The sequence below is a fragment of the Mobula hypostoma genome, chromosome 11 (genome assembly GCF_963921235.1).
Source record: "Mobula hypostoma chromosome 11, sMobHyp1.1, whole genome shotgun sequence".
Classification (NCBI taxonomy): domain Eukaryota; kingdom Metazoa; phylum Chordata; class Chondrichthyes; order Myliobatiformes; family Myliobatidae; genus Mobula; species Mobula hypostoma.
In genome coordinates, this window is record NC_086107.1 from 116,410,480 (window position 1) to 116,428,638 (window position 18,159).

The 18,159-nt window shown below is 51.1% G+C and overlaps 1 protein-coding gene across 1 annotated transcript; it reads right to left on the reverse strand.

The window, feature by feature from the left end:
• Window positions 1-6,859: 6,859 nt before the first annotated feature.
• On the reverse strand, window positions 6,860-18,135 carry pagr1 (PAXIP1 associated glutamate-rich protein 1). The gene is made up of 4 exons (XM_063063063.1): window positions 18,007-18,135; window positions 10,244-10,584; window positions 8,432-8,511; window positions 6,860-7,504 (listed from the first exon to the last, which is right to left on the reverse strand). The coding sequence occupies exons 2-4, from the start codon at window positions 10,504-10,506 to the stop codon at window positions 7,323-7,325; spliced, it is 525 nt and encodes a 174-aa protein (XP_062919133.1). The 5' UTR covers window positions 10,507-10,584; window positions 18,007-18,135; the 3' UTR covers window positions 6,860-7,322.
• Between the last annotated feature and the right edge of the window lie 24 nt (window positions 18,136-18,159).

The following is an 18,159-nucleotide window of genomic DNA, read 5'->3' on the forward strand; positions in this document are numbered from 1 at the left end:
GTAAGACTCACTGGTCTATAATTTCCTGGGCTATCTCTACTCCCTTTCTTGAATAAGGGACCAACATCTGCAACCCTCTAATCCTCTGGAACCTCCACATTGATGATGCAAAGATCATCGCCAGAGGCTCAGCAATCTCCTCCCTCACCTCCCACAGTAGCCTGGGGTACATCTCATCCGGTCCCAGAGACTTATCCAACTTGATGTTTTCCAAAAGCTCCAAAACATCCTTTTTTTTTAATGTCTATATGCTCAAGATTTTCAATCCACTGTAATCCACTACAGTCGCCAAGATTCTTTTCCATAGTGAATACTGAAGCAAAGTATTCCTTAAGTATCTTTGCTATCTCCTCCGGGTCCATACATACTTTTCCACTGTCACACTTGATTGGTCCTATTCTCCCTCATTTTATCCTCTTGCTCTTCACATATTTGTAGAATGCCTGGGGGTTTTCCTTAATCCTGCTCACCGAGGCCTTCTCATGGCCCCTTCTGGCTCTCCTAATTTCTTTCTTAAGCTCCTTCCTGCTCGCCTTATAACCTTCTAGATCTCTATCATTACCTGGGTATTTTGAACCTTTCGTAAGCTTTTCTTTTCTTCTTGACAAGATTTTCAACAGCCTTTGTACACCATGGTTCCTGTACCCTACCATCCTTTCCCTGTCTCATTGGAACGTACCCGTGCAGAACGCCATGCAAATATCCCCCGAACACTTGACACATTTCCCTGAGAACATCTGTTCCCAATTTATGCTTCCAAGTTCCTGCCTGATAGTTTCATATTTCCCCTTACTCCAATTAAACGCTTTCCTAACTTGTCTGTTCCTATCCCTCTCCAATGCTCTAGTAAGGAAATAGAATTGTGATCACAATCTCCAAAATGATCTCCCACTAAGAGATCTGACACCTAACCAGGCTCATTTCCCAATACCAGATCAAGTACAGCCCCTCCTCTGTAGGCTTAGAAACATAGAAAATCTACAGCACAATACAGGCCCTTCGGCCCTCAAAGCTGAGCTGAACATGTCCTTACCTGAGAAATTACCTCGGGTTACCCATAGCCCTCTATTTTTCTGAGATCCATATACCTGTCCAGGAGTCTCTTAAAAGACCCTATCATTTCCTCCTCCACCACCGTCACTGGCAGCCCATTCCACGCACTCACCACTCTCTGCGTAAAAAACTTACCCCTGACATCTCCTCTGTACCTGCTTCCAAGCACCTTAAAACTGTGCCCTCTCATGCTAGCCATTTCAGCCCTGGGAAATGCCTCTGACTATCCACACGATCAATGCCTCTCATCATCTTATACACCTCTATCAGGTCACCTCTCATACTCTGTCTATTTACATATTGTGTCAGGAAACCTTCCTGAACACACTTAACAAACTCCATCCCATCTAGACCGCTTGCTCTAGGGAGATGCCAATCAATATTTGGCAAATTAAAATCTCCAAATTTTAATTGGTGGGTGGCCAAGTGGTTAAGGCGTTCGTCTAGTGATCTGAAGGTCGCTAGTTCAAGCCTTGGCTGAGGCAGTGTGTTGTGTCCTTGAGCAAGGCACTTAACCACACATTGCTCTGCAACGACAACGGTGCCAAGCTGTATGGGTCCTAATGCCCTTCTCTTGGACAACATTGGTGGCGTGGAGAGGGGAGACTTGCAGCATGGGGAACTGCCGGTCTTCCATACAACCTTGCCCTGGAAACCTACCAAGGCGCAAATCCATGGTCTCACGAGACTAAGGGATGCCTATCATCTTGTCATTTTCAGAAGTTTTCGGATGACTCTGCCATAGTTGGATGCATCAGCAAGGGAGATGAGGCTGAGTACAGGGCTACGGTAGGAAACTTTGTCACATGGTGTGAGCAGAATTATCTGCAGCTTAATGTGAAAAAGACTAAGGAGCTGGTGGTAGACCTGAGGAGAGCTAAGGTACTGGTGATCCCTGTTTCCATCCAGGGGGTCAGTGTGGACACGGTGGAGGATTACAAATACCTGGGGATACGAATTGACAATAAACCGGACTGGTCAAAGAACACTGAGGCTGTCTACAAGAAGGGTCAGAGCCGTCTCTATTTCCTGAGGAGACTGAGGTCCTTTAACATCTGCCGGACAATGCTGAGGATGTTCTCTGAGTTTGTGGTGGCCAGTGCTATCATGTTTGCTGTTGTGTGCTGGGGCAGCAGGCTGAGGGTAGCAGACACCAACAGAATCAACAAACTCATTCGTAAGGCCAGTGATGTTGTGGGGATGGAACTGGACTCTCTCACGGTGGTGTCTGAAAAGAGGATGCTGTCTAAGTTGCATGCCATCTTGGACAATGTCTCCCATCCACTACATAATGTACTGGGTGGGCACAGGAGTACATTCAGCCAGAGACTCATTCCTCCGAGATGCAACACAGAGCATCATAGGAAGTCATTCCTGCCTGTGGCCTTCAAACTTTACAACTCCTCCCTTGGAGGGTCAGACACCCTGTGCTGGTAGGCTGGTCCTGGACGTTTCATAATTTACTGGCATAATTTACATATTACTATTTAACTATTTATGGTGCAACTGTAACGAAAACCAATTTCCCCCTGGGATCAATAAAGTATGACTATGACTATGACTATTAAAATCTCCCACCGAGACAACCCTATTATTATTACAGCTTTCCAGAATTTGTCTCCCTATCTGCTCCTCGATGTCCCCTTCCTGTTTCTAACTTCCACCCACGGAGACCCAGTAGACAATCCATCCTTGACTCCCTCCTTTTCTGCAGCCGGGACACTATCTCTGATCAGCACTGCCACACCCCCACCTCTTTTGCCTCCCTCCCTGTCCTTTCTGAAACATCTAAAGCCCGGCACTCTAAGTAACCATTCCTGTCCCTGAGCCATCCAAGTCTCTGTAATGGCCACCACATCATAGCTCCAAGTACTGACTCACGCTCTAAACTCATCCACTTTTTTCATGATGTTTCTTGCATCAAAATAGACACATCTCAAACCATCGGTCTGAGCACGTCCATTCTCTATCACCTGCCTACCCTCCCTCTCGCACTGTCTACATGCTTTCTCTATTTATGAGCCAACCGCTCCTTCCCCCGTCTCTTCAGTTTGGTTCCCACACCCCAGCAATTCTAGTTTAAACTCTCCCCAATAGCCTTAGCAAACTTCCCTGCCAGGATATTGGTCCCCCTGGGATTCAAGTGCAACCTGTCCTTTTTGTACAGGTCACACCTGCTCCAAAAGAGATCCCAATGATCCAGAAATCTGAATCCCTGCCCCGTGCTCCAATCCCTCAGCCACGTTTTATCCTTCACCTCACTATTCGAATACTCACTGTCACGTGGCACAGGCAGTAATCCTGAGGTTACTACCTTTGAGGCCCTGCTTCTCAACTTCCTTCCTAACTCGCTGTAGTCTGTTTTCAGAACCTCCTCCTTTTTCCTCGTGTCGTTGGTACCAATATGTACCACGACCTCTGGCTGTTCTCATTCCCACTTCAGGATATCGTGGATGCGATGAGAAACATCATGGATCCTGGCACTTGGGAGGCAAACAACCATCCGTGCTTCATTCCTGTGTCCACAGAATCACCTGTCTGACCCCCTAACTCTAGAGTTCCCTATCCCTGCTACCATCCTCTTCCTTTCCCTACCCTTCTGAACCACAGGGCCAGACTCTGTGCCAGAGGCGCGGCCACTGTCGCTTCCCCCAGATAGGCCGTTCCCCCCTAACAGTACTCGAGCAGGAGTACTTATTGTTAAGGGGGACAGCCCCAGGGGTACTCTCTAGTATCTGACTCTTGCCCTTCCCTCTCCTGACCGTTACCCACTTATCTGTCTCCTGAGGCCCCGGTGTGATTACTTGCTTATAGCTCCTCTCCATCACCTCCTTGCTCTCCCTGACCAGACGAAGGTCATCGAGCTGCATCTCCAGTTCCCTAAGGAGCTGCAGCTTAACACACCTGGCACAGATGTGGCTGTCCGGGAGGCTGGGAGTCTCCTGAACTTCCCACATCCGACACCCAGTACAGAACATCAGCCTCACATACTTCCTGTTTCTATTCCTCACAGGTAACTTACCTCATCTCAACCCGGTACTGCCAAAACCCTGCTACCCTGCCTCAGATAACCCTGTGGATGACCGCTCTGCTAAGCAATGTCTCCCTTTTATGCCTGAACCTTCCCTGCTATCGAACTCATGATTGGTGCTCTGGTTATAGCCGTTGACAGGCCACGTACAATTGACAAATACTCTCAAAGCTCTCTTTTCAAATAACTGCCGCCGACCTGCGGATTATAGAGATTCAGGGATGTTTAGGGGTTGGAGGGGTTTCAGGGACAGGGTGATTTGGTTGCCCTGCTGTAGGAAAGTTAGAGCAAGTGGACAGATTTACAAGGCGGTTGCTGAGACTTGGAGGACTGAGCTGTGGAGAGATCAGACAGACTGGGACTTCATTCCCTGGAGCCTAGGAGACTGAGGGGTGCCCTTACAGAGGTGTATAAAACCACAAGGGGCACAGATAGGGAGAGTGTGCACAGTCCTTTTCCCCAGGGTCGGGCAATCAAGAACCAGAGGGCACATGGTGCGAAGGGAGACGTTTAATAGGGACCTAAGGGGCAACTTTTGCCCCCAGACAATGAGCTGCACAGGAAGTGGTTAAGGCATGTACATTTTTAAAAACACAGATGGGTATGTGAATAAGAAAGGTTTAGGGAGATATGGAACAAATGGAACTAGGTCAGGTGGGAATGTTGGTTGGTTTAAAGGTGTTGGTCTAAAGGGACTGTTTCTGTTCTGTGACTCCATGAGTCCCACTCACTGGACATCCGTTTACCTCCTAACAATGTTGTCAAAATTAGTCTTGTTATAATTTAAGACCTTAACTCGTGAGTTTTCAGAAACTAATCAACTGATGCCAAACACAAGCGAGTGGATGGTTGGCTGGTCTGGTGATACAGCGCTTTACAGTGTCAGTGAGCTGGGGGTCAGCTCCTCAGCTATCGGTAATGAGTCTGTACTTCTTCCCCGTGATCAGTTGGGTTTCCAGGAAGAATTTCTTTAGCCAGAGTGGTGAATCTGTGGAATTCTTTGCCACAGGCAGCTGTGGAGGCCAAGTCTTTATGTACAGTTAGGCAGAAATTGACAGATTCTTGATTGGTCAGGGCATGAAGGGATATGAAGACTGGGGCCTGAGAGGAAAATTGAATCAGCTATGATAAAATGGTGGAGCAGACTCGATGGGCCAAATGGCCTAATTATTCTCCTACATCTTATGGGTTAGGGTTAGTAAGTTGTGGGCATGCTATGTTACCGCCAGAAGCATGACAACACAATACTCAGACTGTGTTAGTCGTTGATGGAGACGGAACTGATGCATTTCACCGTACTGCAGAGTTTCGTACTTGTGACAAAGCTCATATTTAATCTTTACTATGTTTGCATGTGATACAGATTGATGAAATTATGAACGATGTCGAAGTTGCAGCAGGATATACATATATATACACACACACACATCAGGATATACATCAATACCCTAACCCTAACCCTGATCCCTCAGCACCAGCTCCATAGCCAAGAAAGCCAGGCAGCCTCTCTACTTTCTGCGAAGGTTGAGAAAAGTCCATCTCCCACCCCCCATCCTCACCACATTCTACAGAGGTTGTATCGAGAGCATCCTGAGCAGCAGCATCACGGCCTGGTTCGGAAATTGCACCATCTCGGATCGCAAGACCCTGCAGCGGATAGTGAGGTCAGCTGAGAAGATCATCGGGGTCTCTCTTCCTGCTATTAATCTTCTGTCCGTGGACTCACTTTACACCGCATGCTGTTGGAGCAGTGCTGCCAGGATAATCAAAGATACGACTCACCCAGCCAACACACTTTTCATCCCTCTTCCCTCCAGAAGGCTCAGGAGCTTGAAGACTCGTACGGCCAGATTCGGGAACAGCTTTTTTCCAACTGTGATAAGACTGCTGAATGGATCCCGACCCGGATCTGGGCCATACCCTCCGAATATCCAGACCTGCCTCTCGGTTTTTTTGCGCTACCTTACTTTCCATTTTTTGATTTTCTATTTATGATTTTACTATGTAATATTTGTAATCCAGGGAGTGGGAAGCGCAGAATCAAATATCGCTGTGATGATTGTATGTTCTAGAATTGTTTGGCGACAATAAAGTATAAAATATCATTCAAAGTATTACAGACATTTACACCACACGCTGCACCCGCAAAGCTAACAGTATTGTGAAGGACCCCACGCAGCCCTCACACAAACTCTTCTCCCTCCTGCCATCTGGCAAAAGGTACCGAAGCATTCGGGCTCTCACGACCAGACTGTGCAACAGTTTCTTCCCCCAAGCCATCAGACTCCTCAATACCCAGAGCCTAGACTGACATCTACATCATTTATTATTATATCGTAATTTGTCCTCTACTGTGCCTGTCTTGTTTGTTAATTACCGTACTGCCCTGCACTGTTTTGTGCACTTCATGTAGTCCTGTGCAGGTCTGTAGTCTAGTGCAGTTTTTATGTTGTTTCACATAGTCTAGTGTAGCCTTGTGCTGTCTCACTTAGTCTAGTGTAGTTTTGTGTTGTTTCATGTAGCACCATGGTCCTGGAGGAACGTTGTTTTGTTTTTACTGTGTACTGTACCAGCAGCTTATGGTCGAAATGACAATAAACCTGACTTGACCTGAGTTGCAGATACGAGCGGAGATATGGCTGATGGAGTTGAACCCGGACAACTGTGAGGTGTTACACTTTAGGAGGTCAAGGGACAGGGCACAGTTAATGGCAGGACCCTTAACAGTGTTGATGTTAATCAGTTTTCTGAATAATCCACCAACAAGACTTGGTAATTGATATAAGTTTTGTATTTGCACAGTACTTCTGCCACAAAACAACTCATTTCACATCATATAAGAAACCTTACTCTGAGGGATCTTGGGGTCCAAGTCCACAGCTTCCCATCCCTGATGGTGTCTGCACAGGAAGAAGCCCTCTAGCGTGTTTGCCTTTAGTATTGAGGCATTGTGTTCAGGAGTTGGGAAGTGACATTGCAGTGTTCGACGCCCTGGTTATGCTACGTCTGGAGTATTGTTCTGGTCACTCCATGACAAGAAGGGTGTAATGGAGGGAGTAGAAGAGGTCCACTCCACCAGGATGCTGCCTGGAGCTACTCGGCGAGGTCAGAGAAACTGGGGTTGTTTAGAGTGGCAGGAATCAGAGCCTCGAGTATTCCGCTGTCTTCCTTCTGCTCAGTCTGAGATGCCTTCCCTGGATACCCTTCTCTCCTTCGTTTCTCATGGTCCTTGGTGATATCAGTAGTTACGGCATTGGAAGATACCGCGGGAGCGGGTGGGAGCCGCCTCCTGCTCAGTCTCCAGCTGAAATACGTCTCTGCCCGTCCTCAGCATTTGCTCCTCGATCCGTTTGTGCCTCTTCATATCAGACAGAACCTTGTCCAGCCGTGCTTCGCGTCGCTGGGTGCGGCTTGAGCTCCCTGGGGAAGGGGAAGGGGAGGAAGAGGAAGAGGTTAACGGGCAGTGGGTGAGCTCCCTGGGGAGGAGGAAGGGGAGGAAGAGGAAGAGGTTAATGGGCAGCGGGTGAGCTCCCTGGGGAGGGGGAAGGGGAGGAAGAGGAAGAGGTTAACGGGCAGTGGGTGAGCTCCCTGGGGAGGGGGAAGGGGAGGAAGAGGAAGAGGTTAATGGGCAGCGGGTGAGCTCCCTGGGGAGGGGGAAGGGGAGGAAGAGGAAGAGGTTAATGGGCAGCAGGTGAGCTCCCTGGGGAGGGGGAAGGGGAGGAAGAGGAAGAGGTTAACGGGCAGTGGGTGAGCTCCCTGGGGAGGGGGAAGGGGAGGAAGAGGAAGAGGTTAACGGGCAGTGGGTGAGCTCCCTGGGGAGGGGGAAGGGGAGGAAGAGGAAGAGGTTAACGGGCAGCGGGTGTAGGGCTCAAGGTCCCAGCAGGAGAAAATACAGCCCCCAAGCCAAAAGATTGGGGTGGGGGGGGTGAGGTGGAGGGTAGGTAACAGAAAGAGGAATGTAGGGCAGAGGTTAGAGGGGGGATGGGGTGGGGTGGAGGGGGACAGAGTGGGGCAGAGGGGATGGGGTGGGGGGGTACGGGGTGGGGAGGAGGGGGGCGGGGTGCGGGGAATGGGGTTGGGTGTAGGGGAGACAGATTGGGGTGGAGGGGGACGGGGTGGGGAGGGGGGATGGGGCAGGTTAGAGGGAGTATGGGGTGGGGTGGGGAGGAGGGGTGGAGGGGGGACGGGGTGGGTTACGGGGGGGGACAGGGCGCAAGGTGGAGGGCAGGTAACGGAGGACTGTAGGGCAGAGAGAAGCACATGATGGACATGTGAGCAAGGGAGTTTGGTCTCCACCATGCCAATGTCACTTGGGCCACCATGTGCTCGCACGACTGCTCAGCTCACCTGGAGATCTCCGCATGCCCAGGAAGGATTTGGCTGGTGCAGGTTCATCATCAAAGTCAAACTCAGTAGGTGCAGGGGGCCTGTGGGTGAAGAGAGAGATGGTGGCATGGTTCCTGCATCATCCAACACACAGCAGCAGAGAAACAGGCCGTCTTGGCCCAACTTATCTGTGCCAATCCAGATCCCTGTCTGATTCCCCACACTCTCCCCACGGTGTCTGACCCGCGTTCCCCCAGACTTTCCCCACGGTGTCTGACCCGCGTTCCCCCAGACTCTCCCCACGGTGTCTGACCCGCGTTTCCCCAGACTCTCCCCACGGTGTCTGACCCGCGTTTCCCCAGACTCTCCCCACGGTGTCTGCCCATATTCCCCCAGACTCTCCCCACGGTGTCTGCCCATATTCCCCCAGACTCTCCCCACAGTGTCGGACCCGCGTTCCCCCAGACTCTCCCCACGGTGTCTGACCCGCGTTCCCCCAGACTCTCCCCACGGTGTCTGCCCATATTCCCCCAGACTCTCCCCACGGTGTCTGACCCGCGTTCCCCCAGACTCTCCCCACGGTGTCTGCCCATATTCCCCCAGACTCTCCCCACGGTGTCTGCCCATATTCCCCCACACTCTCCCCACGGTGTCTGACCCACGTTCCCCCAGACTCTCCCCACGGTGTCTGCCCATATTCCCCCACACTCTCCCCACGGTGTCGGACCCGCGTTCCCCCAGACTCTCCCCACGGTGTCTGCCCATATTCCCCCACACTCTCCCCACGGTGTCGGACCCGCGTTCCCCCAGACTCTCCCCACGGTGTCTGCCCATATTCCCCCACACTCTCCCCACGGTGTCTGACCCACGTTCCCCCAGACTCTCCCCATGGTGTCTGCCCATATTCCCCCAGACTCTCCCCACAGTGTCGGACCCGCGTTCCCCCAGACTCTCCCTACGGTGTCTGCCCATATTCCCCCAGACTCTCCCCACGGTGTCTGACCCACGTTCCCCCAGACTCTCCCCACGGTGTCTGCCCATATTCCCCCAGACTCTCCCCACGGTGTCGGACCCGCGTTCCCCCAGACTCTCCCCACGGTGTCTGCCCATATTCCCCCAGACTCTCCCCACAGTGTCGGACCCGCGTTCCCCCAGACTCTCCCCACGGTGTCTGACCCGCGTTTCCCCAGACTCTCCCCACGGTGTCGGACCCGCGTTCCCCCAGACTCTCCCCACGGTGTCGGACCCGTGTTCCCCCAGACTCTCCCCACGGTGTCTGCCCATATTCCCCCACACTCTCCCCACGGTGTCTGCCCATATTCCCCCACACTCTCCCCACGGTGTCTGACCCGCGTTTCCCCAGACTCTCCCCACGGTGTCTGCCCATATTCCCCCAGACTCTCCCCACGGTGTCTGCCCATATTCCCCCACACTCTCCCCACGGTGTTTGCCCATATTCCCCCAGACTCTCCCCACGGTGTCTGCCCATATTCCCCCAGACTCTCCCCACAGTGTCTGACCCGCGTTTCCCCACACTCTCCCCACGGTGTCTGCCCATATTCCCCCAGACTCTCCCCATGGTGTCTGACTTGCAATCCCCCACAGTGTCTGACCCGCGTTCCCCCACACTCTCCCCACGGTGTCGGACCCGTGTTTTCCCAGACTCTCCCCACGGTGTCGGACCCGCGTTTCCCCAGACTCTCCCCACGGTGTCTGACCCGTGATGCCCCATACACTCCTGCTGGGACTGATGTTTTCTACAGAGCCTCCCTCGCCCCTGTGGTCTGATGGTTGGCTGGGCTATACTGGGGCATCTCAAGCCCATGAGCTTACTTCTCATCCTCCTCTTCGATGGCCAAGGGCTCCTCGGGCTCCTCTTCCTGGGTTGGTCCGGCCTCGGGGGTTGGGGGGCGGCGGGGCAGTGGCCGGGAGCTGAGCTCCAGGCTACCCTGCTGCGACAGGGCTTGGTACAGACGCAGGATCTCCTGGGGGCTCGGGGTCCACGGGTCTGTGTTTTCCACTTCCTCGTCGCTGCAGCTGACGCTCCAAGGCTCCTCAGTGGGCAAGTGAGGGGCAGCCTCCTCCTCTGTCTCCATCCTTGAGGAGGGAGGTGAGGAAGGAGTATGTGAGGGTGTTAAGATGGAGGAGTTGGGGGGAGGGTTAGAGGTAGTGGTCTGGTGGGGAGGTGGACAGGGTGGGGGAAGAGGAATGCAGAAATGTGATACATGGAAACCAGGGTGTTTTAGATCACTACAGCACAGAAACAAACCCTTCAGCCCATCTAATGTGTGATTTCTGCTAAGTCCCATCTACTTGCACCCAGACCATATCCCTCTGTACCCCTCCCAGCCAAAAGACGACCAAATTTCTCTTAAATGTTACAGTTGAACCCACATCCATGACTTCTGCTGGTAGATTGTTCCACGTCCTGTCTGGACACATCTTGCTCTGCCTGTGACCACAAGCAACTGCAGAGAGTTGTGGACACAGCTCAGCACATCTCCCCTCCACGGACCTGCCTACACTTCTGACTGCCTCGGTAAAGCAGCCAGTGTAATCACACCCCAGACATTCTTTCTTCTCCCTCCTCCCATCAGGGAGAAAGCATGTTCCACCAGGCTAAAGGACAGCTTCTGTTTTACGACTGAACAGTCCTCTATTACGATACGTTGGACTTTTGCCCTTACAACCTAACTCTTTACGATCTTGCACCTTATTGTCTGCCTGCACTGCACTTTCTCTGTACTACGACACTTTATTCTGCATTCTCCTATTGTTTTACCTTGTTCTACCTCAGTGCACTGTGATATGTTCAGTATGCAAGACGAGATTTTCACCGTACCTTGGTACATGTAACAATAATAAATATCAGCAAAAACCCTTTGAACATAGAAATCTACAACACTCTAAAGGCCCTTTGGCCCACAATACCGTGCCGACCATGTAACCTACTCTAGGAGCTGTCTAGAATTTCCCTACCACATAGCCCTCTATTTTTCTAAGCTCATAAAAGACCCTTTTGTATCCACCTCCACTATCGTCACTGGCAGTGCACTCCACACACCCATCACTCTGTGTGAAAAACTTACCTCTGGCATCCCCCTTTGTACCTACTTCCAAGCACCTTAAAACTATGCCCCCTTGTGTTAGCCATTTCAGCCCCGGGAAAAAGCCTCTGGCTATTCACATGATCAATGCCTCTCATCATCTTATACACCTCCATCAGGTCACCTCTCTTCCTCCATTGCTCCAAGGAAAAAAGGCCAAGTTCACTCAACCTATTCTCATCTTATTGTCCACCTGCACATGCTCTCTAATCCAGGTAATATCCTTGTAAGTCTCCTCTGCACTCTCTCTATAACATCCACATCCTTCCTGTAATGAGGTGACCAGAACGAAATACAGTACTCCAAGTGGGGTCTGACCAAGGTCTTATATAGCTGTAACATTACCTCATGACTCTTGAACTCAGTCTCATGGTTGATGAGTGCCAACACACCATACACATTCTTAACAACACTGTCAACCTGCACAGAAGCTTTGAGTGGATACAGACCCCAAGATCTTGCCAATCCTACACACTGCCAAGAGTCTTACCATTAATATTACATTCTATCTTCAAATTTACCCTACCGAAATGAACCACTTCACACTTTTCTTGGTTGAACTCCATCTGCCACTTCTCAGCCCAGTTCCGCATCCTATCGATGTTCCACCATAACCTCTGACAGCCCTCCAGACTATCCACAACACCAACTTTTGTATCATCAGCAAACTTACTAATCTACCCTTCCACTTCCTCATCTAAGTCATTTGTAAAAATCACAAAGAGGAGAGGTCCCAGAACAGATCCCTGCAGATCACCACTGGTCACCGATCTCCATGCAGTAGATGAACTATCCACAAAGTGAGGTCTCCTTGGAGCTCCTGTCTCATTGTTTTCTGAATGAGCCTTGCATGGAAACCTTATCAAATGTCTTACTGAAATCCATATAGACTATATTCAATGTCTTTTGTTACATCCTCAAAGAATTCAGTCATGCTCGTAAGGCACAACCTGCCCTTGACAAAGCCATGTTGACTATCCCTAATCAGATTATGTCTCTCCAAATGCTCATAAATCCTGCCTCTCAGGATCTTCTCCAACAACTTGCCCACCATGTTTCCTGGGTTATCTCTACTCCCTTTCTTGAACAAGGGAACAACATTTACAACCTTCCAATCCTCTGGTACTTCTCCCATCCCTATTGATGCAAAGATCATAGCCAAAGGCTCAGCAATCTCCTCCCTCACTTCCCACAGTAGACTGGGGTATATCCCATCCGGTCCCAGCGACTTATCTGACTTAATACCTTTCAAAAGCTCCAGCACACCCTCTTTCTTAATGTCTATAGACTCAAGCATCCCAGTCTCTTTAAGTCATCCCCACAATTGCCAAGGTCCTTTTCACTTTTGAGTGAAGAAGTTGCCAGAAATATTTCCTCTTCACCGCATTTCAAATCAACCATACATGGATAGAGCCAAACGAAGTATTGTTTCTCTAGGGTCAAGGTGCAAAGCATACAGAATGGAACGAGCAAAAAAACAAAAGTAATGCAAAAAAAAAAAAAAACTCCTATATAGTCCAAAACCCTGATCGACTTGTCCGGCCAATTGATGGCATAGTTCCCGGCTATCCAGCCTATCATTACACCAATTGAACACTGGAGGGCAGCACCGATGGGAAAGCCCAGCTCCCAACCGAGCACAGACGCCACGCTACACGGCCTCTGGCGTCTCCACACCTGGACAGAAACAAGGAAGCCTGCAACTTGAGGCCTCGTCCTTGCTACAAATGACACTACACAGCTCCCACACCGCCTGTCTCTCCAGCAAACTAGGGAAACAGGCCTGCGGCATCTTACATTATCAATGTCCAACAGGGTCTTGCGATTGCAAGAGAAATGCCAGAGGCAATCACCCACAGTTACACTGCACGCTGCTTTCGTGCTGCAACCCTGATGCCTTCACGTAGCAGGCAGCAACACGGTCTGCACTCAGGTTAGCTCCTTGGACCCACTGGCTGGCTCCTCTTTCACCGGCAACCCAGCCAGCTACTCCCATCAGCAGCAGCTCACTGATCTTTTCAAAATCTACTTTATTCAAAAATAAATTATATACAATAAACCATTCAATAACTTTCCATCCTTTACCTACTTTCCCTTATCGTCTGTACATATCCATACTTATAGCCACCCACGTGGCACTCCGTTGTTCACCTTACCACATCGTTGTTGAGGGGTATACTCCCCACCACCCGACCCCTCCCACCCCTATGGGTGGAGAACCCTACACCGTGGTCCTTCCCCACCGGGCCCTTGCGGTGGCTGCACCGAGTTTCAGTGCGTCCCTCAGCACGTACTCCTGCAGCCGAGAATGTGCCAGTCGGCAGCATTCTCCCACGGACATCTCCATGTGCCGGTAGATCATCAAGTTTCGGGCCGACCAAAGAGCGTCTTTCACCGAGTTGATGATCTGCCAGCAGCACCGGATGTTGGTCTCCGTGTGCGTCCCCTGGAACAGCCCGTAGATCAGAGAGTCCTCTGTTACGCAGCTGCTGGGGATAAACCGTGACACTAGCCCGTCCATCCTCCTCCACACCCTCTTTGCGAACTGGCAGTGTGCAAAGAGGTGGGTCACAGACTCCTCCTCACTGCAGTCCTCCCGTGGGCAGTGGGGTGCAGAGACGACGTTCCGGGCATACAGGAGGGATCTGACTGGGAGGGTCCCTCTCACCGCCAGCCAGGCGAGGTCCTGGTGCCTGTTGGTGAGATCTGGCGATGAGGCATTTTGCCAGATGAACTGGACGGTCTGCTCGGGGAACCACTCACTGTGTCCATCACGTCCTTCTCCTGCAGTGCCTGCAGGACATTACGTGCCGACCACTGCCTGATGGCCCTGTGGTCAAAGGCGTTCTCCTGGAAGAACTTTTCTATGAAGGACAGGTATGGCCGCAACGACCAGCTGACTGGGGCGTTGCGCGGGAGTGGGGCCAGACCCATCCTTCGTAGCCAGGGCGACAGGTAGAACCTGGGCACATAGTGGTACTTGGTGCCCACATACCTGGGTTCTACACACAACCTGATGCAGCCACATACGAAGCGGGCCATCAGGGTGAGGGCGACATTGGGGACATTCTTGCCCCCATTGTCCAGGGACTTGTGCATGACGGTCCGTCTCACCCGCTCCATCTTGGATCCCCAGACGAATCTGAAGACAGCTCGGGTGATTTCCGAGCTGTAGGAGTGGGGCACAGGCCACACCTGTGCCAAGTACAGCAGCCCTGAGAGCACCTCACACCTGATGACCAGGTTCTTGCCCATTATCGACAGGGAGCACCCTCCCCACAGTCCCAGTTTCTGTTTCACCTTGGCAGTCTGCTCCTGCCAGTTCTTGTTGCACGCCTCAGCCCCTCCGAACCAGATCCGCAGCATCCTCATGTGGTCAGACCTGATGGTGAAGGGGACGCTGGATCGGTCGGGCCAGTTGCCGAAGAGCATGGCTTCGCTCTTTGTGCGGTTGACCCTGGCGCCCGACGCTAGCTCAAACTGTTCGCAGGTGCTAATCAACCTGTGAACTGACCTCAGATCAGAGCAGAAGACGGTGACATCGTCCATGTACAGGGAGGTTTTCACTTGGGTCCCTCCACTGCCTGGCAGCGTCACCCCTCTCATGCCCTCATCCCTCCTGATGGCTTCGGCAAAGGGTTCAATGCAGCAGACAAACAAGACAGGGGAGAGGGGACAGCCCTGCCTGACTCCAGACCTGATGGGGAAGCTGTCTGTTTCCCACCCGTTGACCTGGACTGCACTACGGATGTCTGTGTAGAGCAGTCTGATCCACTTCCAGATTCCCTCCCCAAATCCCATTCTGGAGAGCACGTCCACCATGTACATGTGCGATATCCTGTCGAAGGCTTTCTTCTGGTCCAAGCTGACCAGGCAGGCGTTCACCCCCGTCCTGCATGTAGGCGATGGTGTCCCTCAGCAGCGCAAGGCTGTCTGAGATCTTCCTGCCCGGTACAGCACAGGTTTGGTCTGGGTGGATCACCTGTCCCAGCGCAGTAGACCTGCTGTACCTGAAGTTTTGGAGCTCAGTATAGTCTTGTGAACATAAGAAACACAATTAACAAAGAGAAAAACACCTTTGGTTTGTGATGGGGTCCTGAATTACCCCTATGAACTGTGCTTTTGAAGAGAGAGAGAGAGAGCTATTCAACACTCCCATCTTGTTTTTAAGAGAGAGGGGCGAAGACTGCTCACAGCATGTTTACATTTCTACAAGGACGCTGTCTGCTTGGAAATCCTTACAGACAGAGAAGGGAGGAGCTGTTTGAGTGGCAGTTGGTATTCAGCACAGGGAGATAAATAGAAGGTCAGATGATAGACCTGAGACACATGGTGTTCGACACTGAATAAGCTTTGTTGTGCCCACAGAAAAGGTGGGTTTTGGAGGATTGATCAGTGGCTCTCGCAGTGTGAATAGGGTGTGACCGGTGGGGAGTAATTTGTGTGTCCAACCCTCACCTGGGTTGATAGCTCCACCACAGAAGAACGGTCCCCTTTTGTTGTCACAGTCGGTGACTTCTAAAGGATTTCGGAGGACAATGGGAAGATCGATGATGTCAGCTCACCTGAAGACTCAAAATCTCTCCCTCTCCCCATCACTTCTCAACCCAATACCACGAACTGAACTTTACTCATCATCGCAAGACTACCTATTTACCCCTAGACTTGAAGATGCTTAGTTTTCATGTATTTCCACATTTATATATATTTATTGCTAACCTGTTTCATTTGTCTGCACTTATTTTACTGTATTGCGTAGTTACTAATAAATATCCTTAGTTAATAGCAACACTGGACTCCAAAGTGTTTTCCATCTCTGTTGGTTCTTTAACCCATCACGGGGTACGTGACAGGTTCGGGCTGTTGTCATCTTACCAATGACGGTTCTCGTCCCACCCAACCCAACAGGCAAGAGCTTGCAGGCATTCATCCAATGATAGCCCTCTATAAGATCTGTCCTCATTCTCCTCACCCATTCAACCTTTTCCTAAAACTCAGCTCAAGAACCAGTAACATCCTTGTAAATTTTCCCAGAATCAGAATTTATCACTGACAATTATCATGAAATTTGTAATCGAGTTGCAGCAGTACAGTACAGTGCAATACATTACTAGGTAACAATTATATATAAAAAATCAAAAGAAATATGTAGTGAGGTAGTGTTCATGGACCCTTCAGAAATCAGATGGTGGAAGATAACTTATTGATAACTTTCCTGTAGGCAGGTGACCAGAACTCCAGATTTGGCCTCACCAATGTCAGGTATAACTGCAGCACAACATGCTATTTATGGACCTGTATTTGCAGATCACTATCGTACCACACCCCAGTGCCCTACCACTCACCACGTTAAGTCCTGCCCTGGCCGGTCCTCCCAAATGGGCAACCTCACACTTGCCCGCACTAAGTTCCGTCTGCCATGTTTCCAGCTGGTCCACATCCTGCTGCAAGCTTCCTCTATGCCCTGAGTCTTGCTGCCATCTGCAATCTGCCTGTTCACCTCAGACAGAAGATGCAAAGGCCCAAAAGCACGTCTAGGACAGCTTCCACCTCACTGGTTGGTATCTGATTGTGAAACAGACCTCACAACATATGCACTCTATGCCTCACCATCTCCCTCACTACCATCTTGCACTTTCTCGGCAGCTTTTACACTTTTTTTTCACCTTATTCGAGCTGAATGTACCGTGATCACCGTGTGGAAGACAAGTTCTACATCTGACAATAATCCAATTTACCACATTTTTGTCTAAATTATTAATATAGATGATAAACAACAAAGGCCCCACTTGCCCACCCCCCTCTACTGTTACCACAGGGCAGATTTTACCCCACTCAGACATGAACAGGAGGGATGGTTGGGTAAATGACCCTCAGGGTTGGGAGTAAATGCCGGGGGTGAGGGGAATACTGGCCAGTGCATACCTTGATGAGGTAAACCACAGGGGGAAAGCAAGGGGGTTAATTCCACTGGGGCAAGGGAGGAGGTAAATGTGCCTTTGGGAGGGGAGGGTTAGATTGCACTCTGGGAGGGGGAAGGGAGTAAACCCTTTGGGGCAGGGCAGGGACAAGGAATAAATAATTCTCAGGTTGGCGGGGTGAATGACACCCCCTCCAGGAGGGGTAATTGCCCCTCAGCGTGGGAGGGGTAAACAAACCTGAGGGGGTGGGTGTAAGGGAAGTGAGGGTAAATGAATCTCAGGGTGGAGGGCCCCTCATGCGAAGTTTAGGGGCAAATGACGTTCAGGGGTAAGGGAAGAGGCAAATGCCGCTCACGAGGGGCAAGTAACCCATTGCAAAAGGAATGGGGAAGTGCCATTCAGAAACAGGCGGAAAAAGACACGGAGGGAGTAAATCTCCCAGAAGGGAATGAAAATGCCCTACAGAGGGGAAGGATTTAAGGCCTCAGGGTGCGAAGAAGAGGGTATTTGTTCCTCATCGGGAGAGGAACGGGGTACGGGCAGAGGGCGGCCCCTTTCCCGCGCTCACCGAGCCACTTCCGCTGTTTCAAACGCCAACCGCCGCCGCTCGCGACCGCCAGAGACGTCAGAAAAAGGGCGGGGGGGGGGAGGGAGACAGTGGCGTCATCGTTGGGGGCGGGAGGTCTTCAATGTCATTGGCGGAGAGTAGACAACGAACGTC

What these genes read in the sequence shown, in the direction of transcription:
- pagr1 (XM_063063063.1), bottom strand. Translation starts at nt 10,506, where the DNA reads ATGGAGACAGAGGAGGAGGCTGCCCCTCACTTGCCCACTGAGGAGCCT. An exon ending in ATCGAAGAGGAGGATGAGAA is followed by an intron (nt 8,512 to 10,243) that starts GTAAGCTCATGG and finishes CTTCACCCACAG; the next exon opens with GCCCCCTGCACCTACTGAGT. An exon ending in GGGCATGCGGAGATCTCCAG is followed by an intron (nt 7,505 to 8,431) that starts GTGAGCTGAGCA and finishes CCCCTTCCCCAG; the next exon opens with GGAGCTCAAGCCGCACCCAG.